Raw genomic sequence first — 22276 nt, forward strand, 5'->3', positions numbered from 1 at the left:
ACACACACACACACACACACACACACACACACACACACACACACACAAAAGTAAAATGTTCAAGCACTAAGTAAAGGTGCAAGGTAGCCTGAAGAAAGCAGCCTGTCAGCAGAGAAACTAAAAACCATTATATAAAATAATGTGCCTGATGAGAAAAAACATGTTTGCCTGAATAATAAGAGATTTTGCTTTTGTTTTGTAGAACAGAGTTGTGCTTCGTTAAGTATTTATCTAATTTTAGGGTGTTTTCTGAAGATTTGCTTGTGTAAAACCATAAACAAGTGAGTTGTAAGGCATAAAGTTGGGAAATTAAAGTAGAAGGAGCTCCAAAGTTATGAGCTTATTTTATATATCCTGAAATTTACACTATGTCTCTTTCATTCTTAGTAGACTGTATTCAAGAGCAAGTGGAGAGATGTGTCGTCAGGACACAGCCAGAGTTAGCTGACACTAGCTGCCTGTACATGCACTAGCCAAGTAGGAATGAGGGAAATTACATCACTGTAGAAATACTATTCAGTTTGAAAGTTTTCTAAGAACAGTTTGGTGATTCTATACAGAAAAACGCATATCTCATTTTCTTCTTTTAAAAAATGCCTTTCCTTGTCTTGGTAATTTAGTACTGAATACTTTCTTTGAATTTTTAGTCTAGGTATATACGACAAAATTCAAACATAACCATAGAAGAAATTTTCCTAACCTAAAGAGATGCCTATAAAACTGTAAGAACTCTACAGAACACCAAATAAATTGGACCAAAAAAGAAAATCCTCCTGCTGCATAATAATCAAAACACTAAATGTACAGAACAAAGAATATTAAGAGCTGCAAGAGATAAGGAACAAATAACATATAATAACAAAACCACTAAATATACAGAACAAAGATAGAATATTTTTTTTGAAATTAAAAAAAATTTTTTTAGTATTAGTTACAGTTTTATTAACTTTGTAATCCCACTTGTATCCTGCTCCCTCATTCCATCCCAATTCAACCCTCCCTCCCTCATTTCCTCCCTGCCCCTTTCCAAGTCCACTAATAGGGAGGACCTCCTTCCCTTTCATCTGACCCTGGTTTATCAGTTATCTTCAGGACTGGCTGCAAAGTCCTCCTCTGTGGCCTGGTAGGGCTGCTCCTCCCTTGGGGGGTGGGGTGGGGAGTCAAAGAGCCAGCCATTGAGTTCATGTCAGAAATAGTCCCTGTTCCCCTTACTAGGGTAACCCACTTGGATACTGAGCTACCACGGGCTACATCCAAGCAGAGGTTCTAGGTTATAACCATACATGGTCCTTGGTTGGAGAAACAGTATCAGAAAAGACCCCTGTGCCCAGATATATTTGGTCCTTGTGGAGCTCCTGTCCTCTCCAGTTCATATTCACTCCCCCTTCTTTCTTATGATTCCCTACACTCTGCCGAAGGTTTGGTTATGAGTCTTAGTATCTGCTTTGATATACTGCTAGGTAGAGTCTTTCAGAGGCCCTCTGTGGTAGGCTCCTGTCCAGTTGTTTGTTTTCTCCTACATCCAATGTCCATCCCATTTGTCTTTCTAAGTGAGGATTTCATCTTATCCCAGGGCCTCTTTCTTGTTTATCTTCTTTAGGTGTACAGATTTTAGTATGTAGGTCTATATAAGTGAGTACATACCGTGTGTCTTTCTGCTTTTGGGATACCTCACTCAGGATGATCTTTTTAAGGTCCACCATTTGCCTGCAAATTTCATGATTTCCTTGTTTTTAATTGCCGAGTAGTATTCCATTGTGTAAAAGTACTACAATTTCTGTATCCATTCCTCAACTGAGGGACATCTGGGTTGTTTCCAGGTTCTGGCTATTACAAATAAAGCTGCTACAAACATGGTTGAGCAAATGTCCTTGTTGTGTACTTGAGCATAAGTGATTTTACTTTATGTACCAGTGCTCTATCTGCATGTACACACGCATGCCAGAGAGGACAGTAGAGGGCATAGATAGTTGTGAGCCACCATGTGGTTTTTGAGATCGAACTCAGGACCTCTGGGAGAGCAGACAATGAATGCTCTTAACTGAGCCATCTCTCCAGCCCCACAAAGATAGAATATTAAAAGCTGCAAGAGATAAGGGCCAAGTAGGATATAATGGCAGATTACATCTGCCATTAGGATTACATCAGACTACTCAACAGAAAATTTAAAAGCCAAAAGGGCCTGGGCAGATACCTTAGATACCACAGATGCCAGCCCAGACTACTATGTTCAGCAAAACATTAAATTACCATAAATGGAGAAAACAAGGTATTTCATGAGAAAACCAAATTTAAACAATATCTTTCCATTAATCCAGCCCTATAGAGGATACTAGAAGGAAAACTCTAATACAACAAAGATAAGTACACACAAGAAAACACAGGAAATAAATAATTTCACACCAGCAAAAACAAAAGGGAAGGATACATACTTGCACTACTACCACCAAAATCAAAATTACATGAACCAATAATCACTGGTCATTAATACTTCTCAACATCAATGGACTCAATTCCACAATAAAAAGACACAAGGCTAACAGAGTGGATGCAAAACAGGACCCATCATTCTACTGCATATAAGAAACACCTCAGCAACAAAGATAGACACTATCTCAGTGTAAAGGGCTGGAAAAAGGTTTTCTAAGCAAACAGACCAAGAAACAAGCAGGAGTCTAATATCTAATAAAATAGACTTTCCACAAAAATTAATCAAAAGAGATGGGGAAGGACACTTTATACTCATCAAAGGAAAAATCCACCAAGATGACGTCTCGGTTCTGAACACCCCAAATGTAAGGGCACCCACATTTGTAAAAGAAACATTACTAATGCTTAAATCACACATTGAACCCCATACATTAACAATGGGAGACTTCGACACCACACTCTCACCAATGGACAAGTTAACTACACAAAGAAATTATGAAATTAACTGACATTGTGAATCAAACGGACTTAGCAGATATCTACAGAACATTTCATCCAAACACAAGAGTATACCTTCTCAGCATCTCACGGAACATTCTCCAAAACTGACCATATACTTTGTGATAAAGCAAGCCTCAACATATACAACAAGATAAAAATGAACAACTCTCTACTCAATGACCACTGGGTCAGGAAAGAAATAAAAATCAAGAAAGAAATAAAAGACTTTATAGAACTCAACAAAATAAAGGCACAACATAGCCAAGCAGATGGGACACATTGAAAGCAGTGCTAAGAGGAAGGTTCATAGCATAGATGCTTTCAGAAAGAAATTGGAGAGATCACATACTAGGTACGTAACAAAACATCTGAACACTCCAGAACAAAAAGAAGCAAACACACCCAAGGGGAGTAGTAGCACGAAATAATTAAAGTCAGGGCTGAAATCAATAACTTAGAAACGAAGAGAATGATACAAAGAATCAACGAAACTAAAAGCTGGTTCTTTGGGAAAAATCAACAAGATAGACAAACCCTTAGCCAAATTAACTAAGAGAGAGTGATAATATCCAAATTAAAAAAAATCAGAAAGAAAAGGAGGACATAACAACAGACACTAAGGAAATCCAAAGAATCATTAGATCTTCAAAAGTCTATACTCCACAAAATTGAACAATCTAAATGAAATGGAAAATCTTCTAGCTAAGTATCACTTAGCAAATTTAAATCAAGATTAGGTAAACAATTTAAATAAACCTATATCCCCTAAGGAAATAGAAAGAGTTATTAACAGTCTCCCAACCAAAAATAGCCCAGAGCCATGTGGTTTTATCTCCCAATACTCCAATACATTGGTTTATCCACTAATACTCCTCAAACTATTTCACAAAATAGAAAATAAAGGAACATTGTCAAACTAATTCTATGAAGCTACAGTCACCTTGACTGTAAACTACACAAAGATTCAACCAAGAAAGAAAATTTCAGACTAATCTCCCTCATGAACATTGATGCAAAAATATTCAATTAAATACTTGCAAACCAAATCCAAGAACACATCAAAAACATGAGCAAGTAGGCTTCATCCCAGGGAAGCAGGGATGACTCAACATAATGAAAATCCATCAACATAATCCACCCTATAAACAAACTGAAAGAAAAAAACAACACATGATCATCTCATTAGATGCTGAAAAAGCCTTTGACAAAATCCACTTTATGATAAACCCCTTTACGATAAACGTTTTAGAGAGGTCAGAGATTCAAAGCCCATATTTAAACCAACGTATAGCAAGCCAATAGTCAACATCAAATTAAGTGGAGAGAAACTTAAAGGAATTCCACTAAAATCAGGAACAAGATAAAGCTGTTCACTCTTTCAATACCTATTCACCATAGTACTTAAAGTCCTACTGAGTGCAATAAGACAACTAAAGGAGATCAAGAGAATACAAATTGGAAAGGAAGAAGTCAAACTATCACTATTAGCTGATGTTATGATAGTATACATAAGAAATCCCCAAAATTCTACCCAAGAACTACAACTGATGAACACCTTCAGCAAAGTGGCTGGATACAGAATCAACTAAAAACAAAAACAACAAACAAACAAACAAACAAACAAAAAACTAGTAGCCCTCCTTTATAAAAATAATAAATGGGCTGAGAAAGAAACTAGGGAAACAATACCCTTCACAATAACCACAAATATAAAATATCTTGGTGTAACTCTAACCAAGCAAGTGAAAGACTTGTATGACAAGAACTTCAAGTCTCTGAAGAAAGAAACTGAAGAAGATATCAGAGGATGAAAAGATCTCCCATGCTCATGGATCAGTAAAATTAACAGAGTAAAGATGGCCATTTTATCAAAAGCAATCTATAGATTCAGTGCAATTCCCAACAACAGTGCAACATGATTCTCTACAGACCGTGAAAGGTCTATAAATTCTCAACTTCATATGGAAAAACAAAAAATCCAGGATAAAGAAAACAATATTGTACATTGTAAAAGAACTTCTGGAGGTATCACCATTCCTGATTTCAAGTTGTACTACAAAGCAATAGTAATAAAAGCCACATGGTATTGGCATAAAAACAGACAGCTTGACCAATGGAATTGAATCAAAGACCCAGAAATAAGCCCACATACCTACAGACACTTGATTTTTGACAAAAAAGCCAAAACCATACAATGGAAAATAGCATCTTCAACAAATGGTACTGGTCTGACTAGATGTCAGCATGTGTAAGTATGCAAATAGATCCATATTTATCACTGTGTACAAAGCTCAAGTACAAGCAGATCAAAGACTTCAACCTAAAGCCAGATACACTAAATCTGTTAGAAGAGAAAGTGGGGGAAGAGCCTTGAACTCATTGGCACAGGAAACAGCTTCCTGAACAAAATACCAACCTAGGCTCTAACAGTATCAATTTATAAATGGGGCCTCATGAAACTGAAAAGCTTCTGTAAGGAAAAGGAAACTGTCAAAAGAATAAGATAGTAGCCTAAAAATTGGGGAAATATCTTCACCAACCCTACATCTGACAGAGGGCTAATATACAAAATATATAATAAACTCAAGAAATTAAACACCAACAAATGAAATAATCCAATTAAAATATGGGGTACAGAGAGGGCTGGAGAGATGGCTCAGTGGTTAAGAGCAGTAGCTGCACTTCCAAAGAACCCGGGTTCCATTCCCAGCAACCACATGGCAGTTCACAACTGTTTATAACATGGTCTTATGCATTCTGACACCTTCATGCCAACACATAGAGAATTAAGTTAAATAAATTATTTTTAAAAATATGGCGTACAGAGCTAAACAGAGAATTCTCAACAAAGGACTCTCAAATGGTGGAGAAGCACTCAAAGAAATATTCAACAACCTTAGTCATCAGGGAACTGCAAATCAAAACTACTCCAAGATGCCATCTTACATCCCCCAGAATGGCTAAGATAAAAAACTCAAGTGATAGCACATGCTGGCAAGAATGTGGAGAAAGGGGAACCCTCTCCACTGCTGATGGGAATACAAACTTACTTTTCCAAATACTGTGGAATCAATCTGGCGCCTTCTCAGACAACTGGAAATAGCCATACCTCAAAACCTTGCTATACCACTCATGGGCATATACCCCAAAGACGCTCTGGCATACAACAAGGACATTTGCTCAATTATGTTCATAATAGCTTTATTCATAATAGCCAGAAACTGGAAACAACCCAATGCCCTTCAACTGAAAAATGGATAAAGTAACTGTGGTAGCTTTACACATTGGAATACTACTTGGCTATTAAAAATAGAAACATTATGAAATTTGAAGGCAATTATGGAAGTAGAAAAGGTCATCCTGAGTGAGGTAACCCAGAACCAGAAAGACACACAGGGTATGTACTCACTTATAAATGAATATTAGCCATATAGTACACAAACCCAAAGAAGCTAAGTAACGAGGAGGGCCCAAGGGAGGATGCTTGAATCTCACTCAGAAGGGGAATTAGAATAGACAGAAGAACTGGATGAAGAGAGGGAACAGGGTAGGAGAGGGAGTATTGAGAAAAATGAGAGTGGGGATCAGATGTGAGGAGAGAGTGGGCAGGAGGCCAGAGGGCTTGGAGAGAATAGAGAAACCGAGGGCAGGGCATTGCTGAGACAAGCTGGAGGAGACATACAACAGGGTAGGCTCCTGGGAGGATATAGGCATTACTCTAGCTAAGACTCCTAATAGCTCAGGTCATGGAGACTAAAGAGACTTCCAGTGGAGGAAGGGGGACACCACCCCACACACAAAAACTTTGAACCAAAATATACCCTGCCTACAAGATGTACAGGGTAAAGTTAGATCAGAGATTGAGGGAATGTCCAACCAAGGCCTAACCCAACCGGAGACACACCCCATGGGAAAGAGCCAACCCCTGACACTATTAATGATACTTTGCTATGCTTGTAGATGGGAGCATAGCACACCTGTCCTCTGAGAGGCTCCACCCAGCAGCCAATCTAAACAGATGCTGAGACTCACAACCAAACATTAGGCTGAGTGCTAAGAGTCTTATGGAAAAGTGGGGAAAAGAATAAAAGGACAGAAACTCTCCATAAGAAGATCAAGAGAGCCAACTAACCAGGGCTGAGAGGTACTTGCAGAGACCAACCAAAGACTGGACCTAGGCCTCCTACACATATGTAGCCAGCTGATGGGCAGCATAGTCCTCAAATGGGTTCCCCAATAAAGAGAGCAAGAGCTGTCTCTGACATGGACTCCGTTGCCTGCTTTTTGATCACTTTCCTCTGGTGGGGCTGCCTTGCCTGGCCTAACTGGAAGAAGACTCACTCAATCCTGATGTAGTGGTTTGGTGATGGTTGCTTCCCTTTTCTGAGAAGGGCAGAGAGGATGGGGGAAGAGGCAGGGAGGGTAGGGTTGTGTTGAGAGGAGGGAGGGGGACGTAAAGTGAAAAACGAACAAACAAAAAGAACAAGGTACAAGTTCACTTTGCAAAGACTTGGTTATCAGTAATTACAGTGGCAGGGCATCTCAATAGGATTTGGACATATTTTTCACTCTTTTCTTTTTCTTCATGAAGTACTTATTTCCGGAAACTTAATTTCTCATAGTGATTTCCCTATTATCTGTTTATTTGTCTGGGAAAATTGCAGATTCCTTTTAAAAAATGAGTTGAGCAGAGAAAAAAAGCAAAGCTGACAATAGCATCATTGAAGCCACCTACGTGACAGTGGACAGAAGAGCTGCAGCACACTGAAGATGGTACCCGGCAAGGAAAAAGATGGCCTGCAGGTGCAGTACACCCACCTTTGCTCATCATCCGGCCTTTTGATCAGGTTGAAGAGTATATGGAGGAGCTGGTCTCTTTCTTTAGGCTCAGGGTGTAGACATGCTGTACATAATATGAGGGGGATCAACTCCTAAAGAAACACGAGGGTGGAGAAATTCAAAATAAACATTTATTGCAATATATTCTACTTTTTTTCTTCCAGAATACCCTTAAACATTAAACCTCAAAAAACAAGAGTATCATTATAAATATGTATATGTTGGTTACACAAAAGGGTAAATCAGTGTAATAAAAGTTACTTAAGATTCAACTGACCTTGTTTTCCTATCCAGTACTGCCCAAAAACTCTGTTTTTATATTTCATAACATCCCACCACTGAAAAACTGATTTACCTTTAATTTTGAAAGTGTTTTAAATTTCTTGCAGAGGTTCACTATTTGTTTTTAAAGTCTTAAAAGGTAAAAACAACAATAACCAAAAATAAATAAATAAAAACTTTTCCCTGGGACTGGGCCATTGATAAGGTAATTAGCTTATATGTATAAGGCCCTGACCTATAACCCCTCCCTGTAAACAACAATCAAATCCAAATAAAAACAAACATGGGCAAGCAAAAATCAAAATAAACAAAAACAAAACTTTCCTCAATGAGGAAAGATCTAATTATAAACAGAAAGTGGGGTGGGGAATAAGATTACCTAAAACACACTAGATTGTCAACTGGGTGTGGTGGCACATGCCTTTAATCCCAGCATTCAGGGAGGCAGAGGCAGAAAGATTTCTGTGAGTTCGAGGCCAGACTGGTCTACAAAGTAAGTCCAGGACAGCCAAGACTACACGGAGAAAACCTGTCTCAGAAAACAAACAAACAAACAAACAAACAAACAAACACACTGGATTGTGGAAAAAAACTAACCTGTATACTTTTAGCATCAGAATGGAACTCAAGGAATGTGTTTCATTGGGAAAGAAGTTTTGCCTATTTTTCCACAGTTGATAAAATACTAAGGGTTGTATCAAAATTGATAGAGATCTGATATGAATAAGATAAGCTTCCCAAAGAAAGGCACGACTCAAGGAAGCTGTGCAGAAAACAGATCCCCCTGCAAGGAGACTGCTTAACAAACCAGCTGAATAGGGACATAGAGATCATCAGACTGGCAGACCGGAAAACCTTGATGCTGAAATAGATTGATTCTGAAGGACAGATGGTCAGGACTGCAATGATAGAGGATCATTAGATCAATGGCTGAGCGGATCTTCTTAACGTCTTTCAGACATTAAGTTTGTAGTATTGATAATTTTTTCTATTGTAAAAGTTAAATTATGTATAATTTTTAGCTTAAAGAGAAAAAAGGAAGTTGTAAAGGAATTTTAATTCAGAACATGGCTGCTCTGGCAAGAGATTACATCCTAAGATCTTCTTTAGCAGAAGACCACGCTAAATTTACCCTGTAAGAGAAGCAAGTCTTGAGTATGTAGTTGCTTAATTAGAAGTAGATGACACAATCTGTAGAGCTGGGATTGGATCTTAAAGGCAAGTAAAAGACTTTTTCTATTATTTTTCAAGGATTTTTATGTTTCATATTAAATTTTCCTTAGTTGATATAAATTTTAAAATAGAGGTTATAAAATCTAGATAAGAGGAACTCCAAACAAATGTAAGAAGTAAAAAGTCAAAAGTACTTATTCTGTTACTTCAATCATCTTATTTAGAAGCCTATGTGGATCTTAGACTAAACAGCAACTGAAATGTGACAGAAATAAAAATCAGGAGAAATAACTCTGCATGGAGAATGGAAGACAGAATACATATGAGTCCTTGAAGACTTCACTGGATACCAATATGATGTGTGCTGGATTAGTAAAGATTTTGTTGGAGAACACTCATAAAACATTTAATTTGACCTGGAAATTCAGTGACACAGGGGAGAAGACCACTAATAGCAAAAAATGTTTCAATCTTTTAGGTGATTCTGTTCAGGCTGATGAGTCAATGCAACCAATGAGAGGAGTTACAAGTTTCAACGTCAGGCTACCCTACTAAGAGTATAACTCTATGTTAGAAATTCTCCCAGAAGCACAGAGAACAAACGACTTCTGAAACAAAAAGACTCCCAAGTTTGACCTGTTCCTCCTATCAGCTCCAATCGTTTGCTCCCCAGCAGCTTTCTTGAACTCGTATCCCTCTTCCTGTCTGTATCTACATGTGTACTTCCTATATTATCTTTTATATTCTTTTCTTAATCTATAGTCTAATCTATATTCATTTTATCTATAATTTATATTCATTTTAAAACTTATAAAGTTATGACATGAAGAAAAGACACTTGACATACTTGTATAGAGAGAATTTAAAACAAGTAGTATAATCTTTGGTCTTTAAAAAATTTAAAAATGTGGTACAGAACATTTCTTTTTTATGCTTTACAACACTTCTTTCTGGTTTCCTTTGTCATGATGCTTAGCATTCTTAACAAAACAGAAGTTCTTCATGTATTATATACAAAATTGTTTAGCTTTAATGGCTAAGGATATGGCAGCTGAGGACACTGGTTCTGTACCAAAGGCAAACATTTCACGTTCCTCAAGTGAAACAGGTTAAGAATTTGAATTACTGCAGATATGACAAATGTTACATATATATATGTATGTATCCCCTGTGGATACGTTGACCTTATTAAACTAAAGGTGGCCTCAAAAAGTTTCTTATCGATAGTCACAATGACATGTAGCTGTAATCTCAGCACTGGGGGAGGTAGAGGCAGGTGGATCTCTGTGAGTTCAAGGATAGTCTGGTCTACAAAGTGAGTCCAGGACAGCCAAGGTCACACAGAGAAAACTCTGCCTCAAAAAACTAAAACCAAACAACAACAACAACAACAACAACAACAACAAAGGCAGCTTCTCATCATAGTAGCCATTACCAAACAATCCAAATTGCAACATGAGAAGCAAAGCATCGAAGTTTGGGTTCCTTTATTCTAAAACTAAAGATACTGAAATTCTGAAGAAAAACCCAGTTTCTGCTTGTTAAAATAGATAGCTGTTAATAATTTTTATTGCTGTCTGATTTAATTCCTTGCTAGCAAAATTTGTAACATATGGGAAATCACTACCAATAATTTTGGGTTGATGTTCCATACCAAGGTAATTAAGAATACCTTGATATACACTTGATATACACCTTGATATATGATACATTAATGGTTGTAACATGTACAACTCAGTGAGGAAGGGAAGCCAGAGAGCCTCTTCCTCAGACACAGTGCTGATAGAAATAACAATCAAAACATTAAGAGCCTGTTAACATAAGTGGCACAGATTGTCACTAGAATTTTACCTGCTAAGTGGATCAGACATAAATAATCTCAATTCTGTCATTTATTTATTCCCACCTTCTTATAGTACTCTTGAAATAAAAAATTCCAAAAGCACACATCTTTCATGCTATTTATTCACATTTACTGTGAATTCACCTTTAAGTCTCTGAAGCATTAACATATCCACAACTCAGAGATTACTGCTCACCATTTTACTTATTACACAACTCATTCATAAACCGGATCAATGTTCTCCTTTTGGCATCATCCCTCTAATTCAAGAACTCCAGCTTTTAAAAAACTTTCAATGTAAATATGATTGCTACAATACGACAGCCAAATTTCTCTAAGCAGACAAGGTAATACTGTTAGAAAAATGTCTGTGTATTTTAATTTAAATATATAAAATGTCATTTGCAGATATTTAAGAATTTGATTTTTTACACAAAAGTAAAATCATGACCACCATGGTTAAGAAAATATCTATGGTAATTATATCTATAATAAATTAAATGTGTATTCCCTGGAGTTGAAGTTTCAGATGGTTGTAAGCCACCTTATATGGCTGCTGGGAGCTGAGCACAGGGAAAAAAAACAGCAAGTGCTCTTAACTGCTTAACTATTTCTCTAGTTCCAATTTTCTACTTTGAAAAAACAGTGTGCATTTGATAAGAAGGGGGACAGGCACCTAAAAAGGATCTAAAACAAAGTGAATGATCAGTAAGTAGTCCCCAGCACATTCTAGGAAGATATTACCCAGCCAGGTATGTAAAGTAGAAAACAATTGTAAAAACACTAGACAACTCTAGACCAGTATCTCTTATGAATACCGGCACAAAAATATTCAACAAAATACTAATGACCAATCAATAGCACATTAAAAGGATTATAAACCACAAAAGGGCTATACTCCAGCAAGTCAAGAATGAACATAAAACCAATATACCACTACATAGAACGAGGAAAAATCATGTTATCATATCAATACACATGAAAAAAAGAACATGACCAAATTTATTACCCTCTCAAGATAAAGTAAAACTCCAGAACTAGCATAAAAGGCAAAAAAGACTAAGAGCATCTCTGCCCACACCAGATCAGTCACCCACATGACAAAGGTATCTGCTTCCAATAAAGACTGTCATTCAAAATTTATTCCTAATCCTATATAGAGTATTTAAAACACAGGAATAAGTGAAGGGTGTCCAAGTCTCCAAAATTATCTCTGTAGATTAGATTCTATGGTTCTACATGCAGAAAACACCAGAGGAGTCATAAAAACTATTAACAATGAAATAAAATTCGTTTAAAGTTATAAGGTATTATAAATGAACATAAACAGCTGTAATATTTCTATATACTAGCAATGAATAACCTAAAAGAAAATTAATAAAAAAATTTCATTCTTAACACCAACTAAAAGAATAAATGCTGAGAACAAATGAAATCAAAGAAGTTAAAGCACTGATGATGAATAGAAAACTATGACATAAGCCAGGCGTGGCGGTGCACGCCTTTAATCCTAGCACTTAAGGTAGAGGCAAGTGGATCTCTGAGTTTGAGGACACTGTGGTCTGCAGACTAAGTTCCAGAACTGCTAGGGCTACACAGAGAAACCTGGCCTCAAAAAAACCCCAAACCCCAACTCCCCACCCCCCAAAAAGCCATGACACACCCATATGCGGGGAAGCAGGGAAGATAATGTTGGCAGAATAGCAATGTTCCCTAGGTCATGAAAAGTTTCAATATATCTTTCAAAATCTTCATGACCAGTTTTTGCAGAAAAGGAAGCTAAGCATTAAGGTCTATATAAATGTGAGGCTCCCTAGATAACCAAGTAATAGTGAACAAGTAAAATTGGAAGACTCAAATGTCCCAATTATTTAAACTTTTTAAACACAAGAGTAATCAAAATCAGTGTGGGAGTGGCTTAATGATAGGTAATATATATATATATATATATATATATATATATATATATATATATATATATATATATATATGAGATTTTCAGACCTACACAATCTATTGCCAGTTGATTGTCAAAAGAGGTGGCAAAGGTCTTCAACAGGCAAAAGTTTTTCTATTGAACTATGTTAGCTCAATAATCTTAATGTAAGCGGTAAGATGATAAAATGATTGCAAGTCACATGGGATAAGGATTTTATATGCATAATATATTAAGATCTCTATTCTTATAGCTAAAACATAAAAGACAGTCCAATTAAAAATGTTTAAAGGATTTGGAAAAATATTAGAAGTTATTAAAATTTTATGTGGAATCTGAAAAAGGGTTTGTGTTGTCTATCTTTTTCTACTTAAAAAAATTAATGTATATTAACATATTGCTTACTAAAAGTCTCAAACCCTGTTTTTAATGTGTTATGGAATCAGAATATTATGATCATCAGTTGACTAAATTTTTTTTATCTCTGCTTATGCTGAAAATAAAAAAAAAAAGCAATCAAAAGTTGGGAAATAAGCCCCAAATACTAATCCTTTAATCACAAGAACTCTTTAAAAATATAGACTTAAACAGGTAAAATATAAAAATAAATTCAATGTCAGGGATATAGTAAGACAAGTTTTTCCTCTTTTTTCCCTCTGGTGGTATTACGCATTCAACCTAGAGCCATATAGGTGTTAAGCACATGCTCTAAGGTTTTGTCCTTTCATATTTTATATCCAGGAATTTAGTTTAAACCAAGCAAATATACACTTCACAATTTACTAATTTAATTTTAAGAGAATACAACTTTAATTGAATAGAACAAGATAAAACTAATTAGAGAAAAGGACCAGTTCTTCATGAACCTACAAAAATATTCAATAGTTTTCAAACATAAAAAATTTAAAGTCAGTCAGACAAGTATACATGTATACACACAAGCACACTGTATCTGATTATTGATAGAAGCCCATAAATACTTCATGCAGTACAACCAGATTTTAGTTATAGAAGTGCTTTATGATTAAGATTAAAAAAACAGAAAAGGTGAAACTGGTCTTAAGAGAATCAGGTTGGTTACAGTTATGACTGTGCTGAGAAGGACAAGTAAGAGGATGCAAACAGTAATTCATAACACATTCAAAACATTACAAGCCAAGAAAGGAAAAGCCCAAACACTATCCTGCCAGGCAGAACTGCAAAACAATCTGAATTTGGGCACTGATCCTTCAAGATCTAGAAAACTTCCACACATATTACTATTCGTATAATCACTTTAAATTAGATAAAAATAAAGCCATCAGCAAGAATGGTTTCAAAGCATTTTAAAAATTAAAAACACGTACAGGAATAAAATCTTTCAAAGTTTTACATATCCTTTCTTGAGGATCAGTACAAATTTCTTTTGCTTAAATAGATAACTAAAGTCAGCTTTAAATGGGTTTTGCCAATGCATTATGTACCTATTATACTGTAGGTCCCATAAATATGAGTAAAATAAAAGGTAAACATTAACACAATAATGACAAAAACATATACTTTTTAATTTTTTACTGGCTAAGTATATATAATTATGTAATAGTTATTTATACCTGTAAAGATAACTTCTTACTACGTTCCTGGCTCATGATCTAGGTCTCATATACTAAAATTTATTTGTAATGTTATCTAGGATGTTTAAAGTACCTCCCAAGGATGTATATACAAGAAAAACCTAAGAAGGAACCTTAAAAGGGTTATTATAATTGTAATCATTATTATCCTAATATAATTTATTGTCAAATAAACACAGTGAAAGTAACATTTATAACGAGCAGTTACAAATGCATTTGGGGAAACAGTTACATTATTAATTAATTAGTCTTTGTTAGTTTTCAATGAGTGTCAACTTTTGTAGACGTATCAAAGACATCAAAAGAACAGAAAAAAATCAATTAGTGTTTGGTAGTGTGAAAATAATTGCACTCATGACACATAAATGGACCTACAGTAATAGCACTGCAGAAGCTAATAATAATGCTTTAAGCAAAACTGGAAACCATGAATTCCATGCAGGTTTACTGAACTCACCTGACAGAGGTGTAAAACCATTCTCTAGGAGCAGAGACGCATGCACAAAAGTAAGAATATGATTGCAAGTAACAGATTTCACAAAATAAAAATATAACACTAAACTTCAAAGTGACAAAAATGGACCACATCATGGGACCACTGGGATGAAAACATTTCTATATGTCTTACCTCTCTTTTTGCCAAAAGCACATTTGGAACAATGTGTGGTAGGCACCGTCCCAGCATTAACATAACACTTTTTTCACTGTCTGCAATCCTAGACACCTAGAAAACCAAACAGTTAAATGATTGTGGATGACTTCTGTGCATCTAGGGAAGTAAAAGTTTATACTTTGAATCTTGTCACTTCTGATGTAAACACAAATTCCAGCATTATAACTCATACTACTACTAATAACACTGCCCCAGATAACATCATGTCTGCTGGGCAGGCATGGGGTAAATATGCTAGTTGGGTATGAGGGATAACATCTATTTAATGTTTATGATGCTGGGCTAACATACGCTCAGCAAGTGCCTTCTACTAAGCTATACTCCAAGCTACTAAGGACAACACAAAAAGTTGTTTATCGTAGCAGCTAAAGATGTAGCACAGTAAGAGAACTATCGTGGTCAATAACAAATTGAATATTACAAATTAGCTCATAGAGAGGATTTATGATTTTGAATATGTTCAACACACAAAAAAATATTTGTAATGATAGATATCAGTCATCCTGATTCAATGGATCCTCACACTGATGTATCTAAAAGTCATAATGTACATAAACCTACGCAATTCCACATGCCAGAAAAAATATTTATTTAAAAGATAAAATAAAATATTATTGAAAAATAATAGGAGTGAAAAATGGGAGGCCTGCTATGTTTCAGCTCTGGAAAGCAGGGATAGCCCAGAAATGGAGCCTCATCAATGGTTGCTGGTATGTTTTCTTTCTTTTCTTTTCTTTTTTTTTAATTATTATCATTTATTACAATTTATTCAATTGGTTTCCGGGCTGTGTCCCCCTTCCTTATCTCCTCCCAATCCCACCCTCTCTCCTTCTTCTCCCCCAAGGCCCTTCTCCTAGTCTACTGATAGGTGAGGTCTTCCTCCCCTTCTATTTGAACCTACCCTATCAGATCTCATCAGGACTGGTTGCATTGTCTTCCTCTCGCCTGGAAAGACTGGACCCCCCAGGGGGAGGTGATCAGAGAGTCTGTCACTGAGTTCATGACAGAGAGAGCCTCTGTTCACTTTATTAGGAAATCCACTTGGAGAGTGAGTCTTATGGGCTACATCTGAACTGGAGTTTTAGGTCCTCTCCATGCATTGTCCTTGGTTGGGTTAACAATCTCTGCAGGAGGCCCAGGGCTCAGTTTTATTGGCTCTGTTGGTCTCCTTTTGGAGCTCCTGTCCCTTTCAGGTCTTTCTATCTCACCCTTCTTTCATAAGATTACCTGCACTCTGCCTAGAGTTTGGCTATGAGTCTCAGCCTCTGCTTCAATACCTCGATCAGTATACTGAGTCTTTCAGAGGCCTTCTGTGGTAGGCTCCTGTCCTGTTCCCTGTCTTCTCCTACTTCCAATGTCTATTGCATTTGTCCTTGTGAATGAGGATTGAACATCTTCCCTAGAGTCTTCCTTGTTTAGCTTCTTTAGGAGTATAGATTTTAGTATGTTTATCCTATATTATATGGCTAATATCCACTTAAGTACATACCATGTGTGTTTCTCCTTCTGGGTTACCTCACTCAAGATGATCTTTTCTCATTCCCACCATTTGCCTACAAATTTCTTTCTTTCCTTTTAATTACATTTTTATTTTTCATATTAATTACAGTTTATTTACTTTGTATCCCAGCTGTAGCCCCCTCCCTCATTCCTTCCTAATCCCAACCTCCCTCCCTCATTTCCTCCCTGCCCCTCTCTAAGTCCACTGATAGGGGAGGTCCTCCTCCCCTTCCATCTGATCCTACCTTATCACATCTCTTCAGGACTGGCTGCAATGGCCTAGCAAGGCTGCTCCTCCCTCGGGGGTATGGGGAGAGGGAGGTCAAAGAGCCAGCCATTGAGTTCATGTCGTTGACAGTCCCTGTTCCCCTAACTAGGGAACCCACTTGGATACTGAGCTGCGATGGGTTACATCTGGGCAGGGGTTCTAGGTTATATCCATTCATGGTCCTTGGTTAGAGAAACAGTCTCAGAAAAGACCCCTGGGCACAGATATATTTGGTCCTTGTGGAGCTCCTGTCCTCTCCAGGTCTAACTAACTCCTCCTTCTTTCATATGATTCCCTGCACTCTGCTGAAGGTTTGGTTATGAGTCTCAGTATCAGCTTTTGTACACTGCTAGGTAGAGTCTTTCAGGGGCCCTCTGTGGTAGGCTCCTGTCCTGTTATTGTTTTCTCCTACATCCAATGTCCATCCCATTTGTCTAAGTCAAGATTGATCATCTTACCCCAGGTACTCTTTCTTGTTTATCTTCTTTAGGTGTACAGATTTTAGTACGTTTATCCTATCTTATAGGTCTAGTACCATTTATAAGTGAGTATATACTGTGTGTCTTTCTGCTTCTGGGATACCTCACTCAGGATGATCTTTTTAAGATCCCACCATTTGCCTGCAAATTTCATGATTTCCTTGTTTTTAATTGCTGAGTAGTATTCCATTGTGTAAAAGTATCACAATTTCTGTATCCAATCCTCCATTGAGGGACATCTGGGTTGTTTTCAGCTTCTGGCTATTACAAATAGAACTTCTACAAATACGGTTGAGCAAATGTCCTTGTTGTATTCTTGAGCATATTTTGGATATATGTCTGGAGGTGGTATAGCCAGATCTTAAGGTAGCATTATTCCCAATTTTCTGAGAAAGTGCCAGATTGATTTCCAAAGTGGTTGTACAAGTTTACATTCACAAAAGCAATTGAGGGGGGGTTCTTCTTTCTCTGAATCCTCTTCAGCATGAGTTGTCACTTGAGTTTTTGATCTTAGCCATTCTGATGGGTGTAAGGTAAAATCTCATGGTTGTTTTGATTTCCATTTCCCTGATGACTAAGGATGTTGAGCATTTCTTTAATTGTTTCTCTGCCATTTAGTATTCCTCTATTGAGAAGTTTCTGTTTAGTTCTGTATCCCAATTTTTAATTGGATTACTTGGTTTGTTGGTGTTTAATTTAAGTACTTTATATATTCTGGATAATACGCCTCTGTCAGATATAGGGTTTCTGCAACAATGACAGGGCAACAGCTTGCATGATGAAATACATCAGCTTCACGAAAGCTGACCTGATTTTATAAGGAAGAGTGCCAGACTGCAAATGAACCAATAATCAACTGCCCTCCTTAGTGCTTAAGAATTTTAGGTACTATTTTTTTAAAAATTACTTTTAAATAATACGTTTTCAACTGCACTGTAATCATAGCACAAACATTTTTATATGAAACCCTGTAAACATACAAACAACTCTTTCCTCCCCCAAAAGTAGATAAATTTTATGAAAGCTGCGATTTGAACTTACCTCTGATCCTAAACGACTATCTGCTGACATTCGACAAAAAGAGAGTAATGCTTGGTGGAAAGCAGGTGATAATTTCCTTCAAGAAAATAATGGAAAACAAGGAGACAATACCTTAGAATTAGTACTGCTAACTCAGGAGGAAGTAAGCTGTATATCTGCATATGGAAACTCACCTCCCTTCTATAATTCTACCCCAGAATTTGTGTTGCCGAGATTTCTCAGCCATCAGACTTGACCGATACAATCATACTACTGAAAACACTGCTCATCACAAATAGCCTGAAGCCATGTATAAATGAATGGTCCTTAAGTGCTAGTGGGTTAAACACTAAGTGGTGCCATGATGAATACTTATAGATAATATTTCCAAAGTCTAAAATGAGTACTATCTCCACCCTTCATTTTCTATGGCTTCAGCAAAGCTGACAAAGGTTAAACAAGACACAAAGCCAGAAAGGCACTGCAGTTGGGCTAATCTACAATGATTCAATCTTAGCCTACATAAAAACTACAAAAGAAGCGAAGGTTCACTGAACATTCCTGATATAATTTAAAAGAAAAACATTGGAGGGACAACAGAAAATATTAACTTGCTTTGATCTTTAATAAGAATGGTCAAGCCTAGCTTTGTTTCTCAGACAATGATCTCTATGAAATAGTACTCATAAGGTTGACTACGGATGGGATGCTCTACCTACAAACACAAGGCCAATGCCAAAACTCACAAAAGCGTACTTAGTAGGCACCACAAAGTTGCACTCAGTAATTACCATCAGTACAGAGTTAAGAGAGGCGGGCCAAGGCTCTATGCACTGCCTATACTTTTTATATGGAAAGGGCCATAATCTATTTACATGTTCAAAACAGAAACCACAAACGAGTCTTTTCCTTTCCCTTACTGAACCCATTCTTTTCTCTTCATTTCAGTTCCAATAAACCTTCCAGCATTTAGTTATCTTGCCAATCTTTTTCTTCCATTTTCATTCCCAAAAGACTCTTTACCCATTCATTCTTTGATTTCTTTGCCTAGTTAACACTCAGCCTTCAAAATTTAGATTAGATGACATTTCTTCAGTGAAACCTTTCTGTTTAAAAACTAGGCTGGATGCTTTGATTATGTGTTCCCAAAGCAAGATCTATTCTCTTTTATACTTAAACTTATATACTTTTATACTTTAACTGCCTGGCACACAGTTAGGATCTACTGAGTGAATATAACACCATCAACCTTCAGAGTATAAAAGAACTATATGGGTGCTCTTATATGGAATGACTTTTCACGTGCTGTTACTACTGAGCACCATTTCCATGATTTCATCTCATTCAGATTAGAATAAATACACCTTAAGGACCACACACCTTAATCCAATTTGTGAGCTCCATATATACAAAGATAAGACCTATAACAGGTTGTGATTCATGAGTGGAAAGCATCTTATATAAACAAATCCAGTAGTTTTCAAAGAAGATTATGGCCAACATGAACTACAGGATTAAATGATTGGAATACACTAAGCACATATGCATAAAAAAATTAGTAAACAGTCCATTAACAATATTTTTTTGGTTATAACTAAAAATATTTTTTCCATCTTTTTTATTATTATTTATTATAATTTATTCAATTTGTTTCCCACCTGTGGCCCCCTCCCTTGTCTCCTCTCACTCCCATGAAGAAGAGCGAGGGGGCAACTGAAAATATTTAAAATTTATGCTTGTTTACTCTACTAGTTAATCTGATCACAAAGGATAGGATCCATGGTTTACCATTTTTTCTTTTCCTAACTTTAAGCACTATAATTCAGCAAAAATCAAATGAATTAAGAGAGTGTTAATGACACATTGCTAGTAATGAAGCAGATGTAGAAAAAGGCCTGGGAACAAAACTTTTGTCTTGTTTTGTTATAGCATTAAAATCTGAGTCTGATAACAGAAGACAGGTAGGAGGCGTGGAGAGAATGCCAAGAGCTCTTAGTAACCTACAGGGTATTTACGGTCTTATGAACTTAACAAAGACAGAATTGTCAATTTATGGTTTTCTTCTCTTGGATATAATTTAATAATTATTTGTGCCATTTTGAGACAGGCATTCCACACATATGCTAAGTCATATCAAATGTAATAATTTGTAACTCTGCAAAAGGCGTTCCAATATAAACTGAGGTTCTTCCAGCCTGACAATGCACAAATAGTGAAAGACACATTTCAAAGCATAGCATGCACACTAACCTACCTGTTGGGCTGGTCAAAATGGACTGTGGTTTTACTTGGTACAGAAGAAGGTGGCAGTTCTTCGCTTTCCTTCCTGGGGAATGAACCTGAGGAATTCTCTTTAGAAATAGAGGAATCGGCTTCACCTGGTATTTCAAGATGAACATCCTTGTTTTTTTCCTGGTCTGAACTATTTACAACTGTCTGTCTACTATCTTCAGAATCTTTCTGGGAAGGCTGAACAAAGTCACCAACTGCTGGGGTGGTAAAGTGTTCAGTTTTGAGGATGTCCATCTCACTGAAGAAAGAAAATTCGCAGAGAACAATTTCAGTTTTGAAAGCTTTAACAACAGTATCTACCCCCAGAGAAAGGGTGAATACAAGCAGAACATTCTAAAAGCCAAATAGCTGCTGAGCCCAAGCTCTCTTTCCTAAAAGTGTAGCTGCAAACTATCACGAGAAGGAGAAACAATGGCCCTAAATCCTGCTATGGAGAAATCGCCATTTGAAATACTGGAATCAAACTCACCAAATATTATCCAAAGAAAATGGAATAATGAATGGGGAAACATGAATGCCACTTATGTGGTGTTATTTTACAGAAACTGAAATGATTTGGGTGAAGTTAAATTATCTAACTTCTTTTAAGTATAAGATAACTACATCAATCTAGTTTACTGGTGAGGGGAGACATTTTGCTATTTTAAATACAGAAACTAATTAAAGGCTTTAATAACAGCTATGTGAAAATACTATGCCTTACATTGAAACCCTGCTTCATGTATCTATATAACCTGCCAATGTCAATACAAACTTTAGGACTTTTACGAATAACAACTAAGTACTAACCTTTCAAGCCTTCTGATTTGTTCCATCAATGACCATTTTTCATTATTTAATAAACTAATTTTATCTTCTAATTTCTGTACTAGCAAGGAGTTCTAAAAAATCAAAGCAGGAAAAAAAGCAGAAACTCAAGATCTCACAGTAATATTTTTACATAAACTTTTTGTGGAAATGAGTAATTAACTAGTATTTCTCACCTCTATAGGCAGGGGAGTGTCAAGGGTTGGAGGGTCATTCCCTAAAATTGGTGTAAGAGCCTCTAATTCATCTTCATCTATTCCACTGGCCACATCCACAAGATCTTTTCCAGTCACTTGATGATTTCCAAAATCTCGGTAAAGTTGTAGCAAGTCTGGAGGTTTGGGAATGTTTAATCCCACATCATCCCATAATTCAAAATCCTAATAGAATACACACACACACACACACACACAAAGAAAACATTTTTAAAAATCCTTGAGAAGCTGGTGTGATGGCTCAGTGGGTAAAGGCCTTTGCTGTCAAATTCAATGAGCTGAGTTCAGTCCCTGGCACCAATATGGTAGAGGTACAAAATCAAATCTGTTCCCTGACTTATCCATATACAAGAATGCGCACACACACACACACACACACACACACACACACACACACACACACAC

The 22276-nt window shown here is 36.6% G+C and overlaps 1 protein-coding gene across 7 annotated transcripts in view; it reads right to left on the minus strand.

The window, feature by feature from the left end:
* Relch (RAB11 binding and LisH domain, coiled-coil and HEAT repeat containing) overlaps positions 1-22276 on the minus strand; it is an 86146-nt gene that overhangs the window by 41716 nt on the left and 22154 nt on the right. For 6 of the 7 annotated variants that reach the window (XM_055601303.1, XM_055601313.1, XM_055601296.1 and 3 more), the window contains exons 6-11: positions 21833-22036; positions 21639-21730; positions 20812-21087; positions 18579-18654; positions 15246-15341; positions 7750-7862 (exon numbers count right to left, since the gene is read on the minus strand). In XM_055601303.1, the coding sequence (XP_055457278.1) occupies positions 7750-7862; positions 15246-15341; positions 18579-18654; positions 20812-21087; positions 21639-21730; positions 21833-22036 (857 nt within the window). Of the gene's footprint in view, positions 1-7749; positions 7863-15245; positions 15342-18578; positions 18655-20811; positions 21088-21638; positions 21731-21832; positions 22037-22276 lie in introns of those variants that run through there. The other variant, XM_055601342.1, reaches the window with a different exon arrangement.

Source organism: Psammomys obesus, unplaced genomic scaffold (genome assembly GCF_907164565.1).
Source record: "Psammomys obesus unplaced genomic scaffold, mPsaObe1.curated_primary_1811, whole genome shotgun sequence".
Taxonomy (NCBI): domain Eukaryota; kingdom Metazoa; phylum Chordata; class Mammalia; order Rodentia; family Muridae; genus Psammomys; species Psammomys obesus.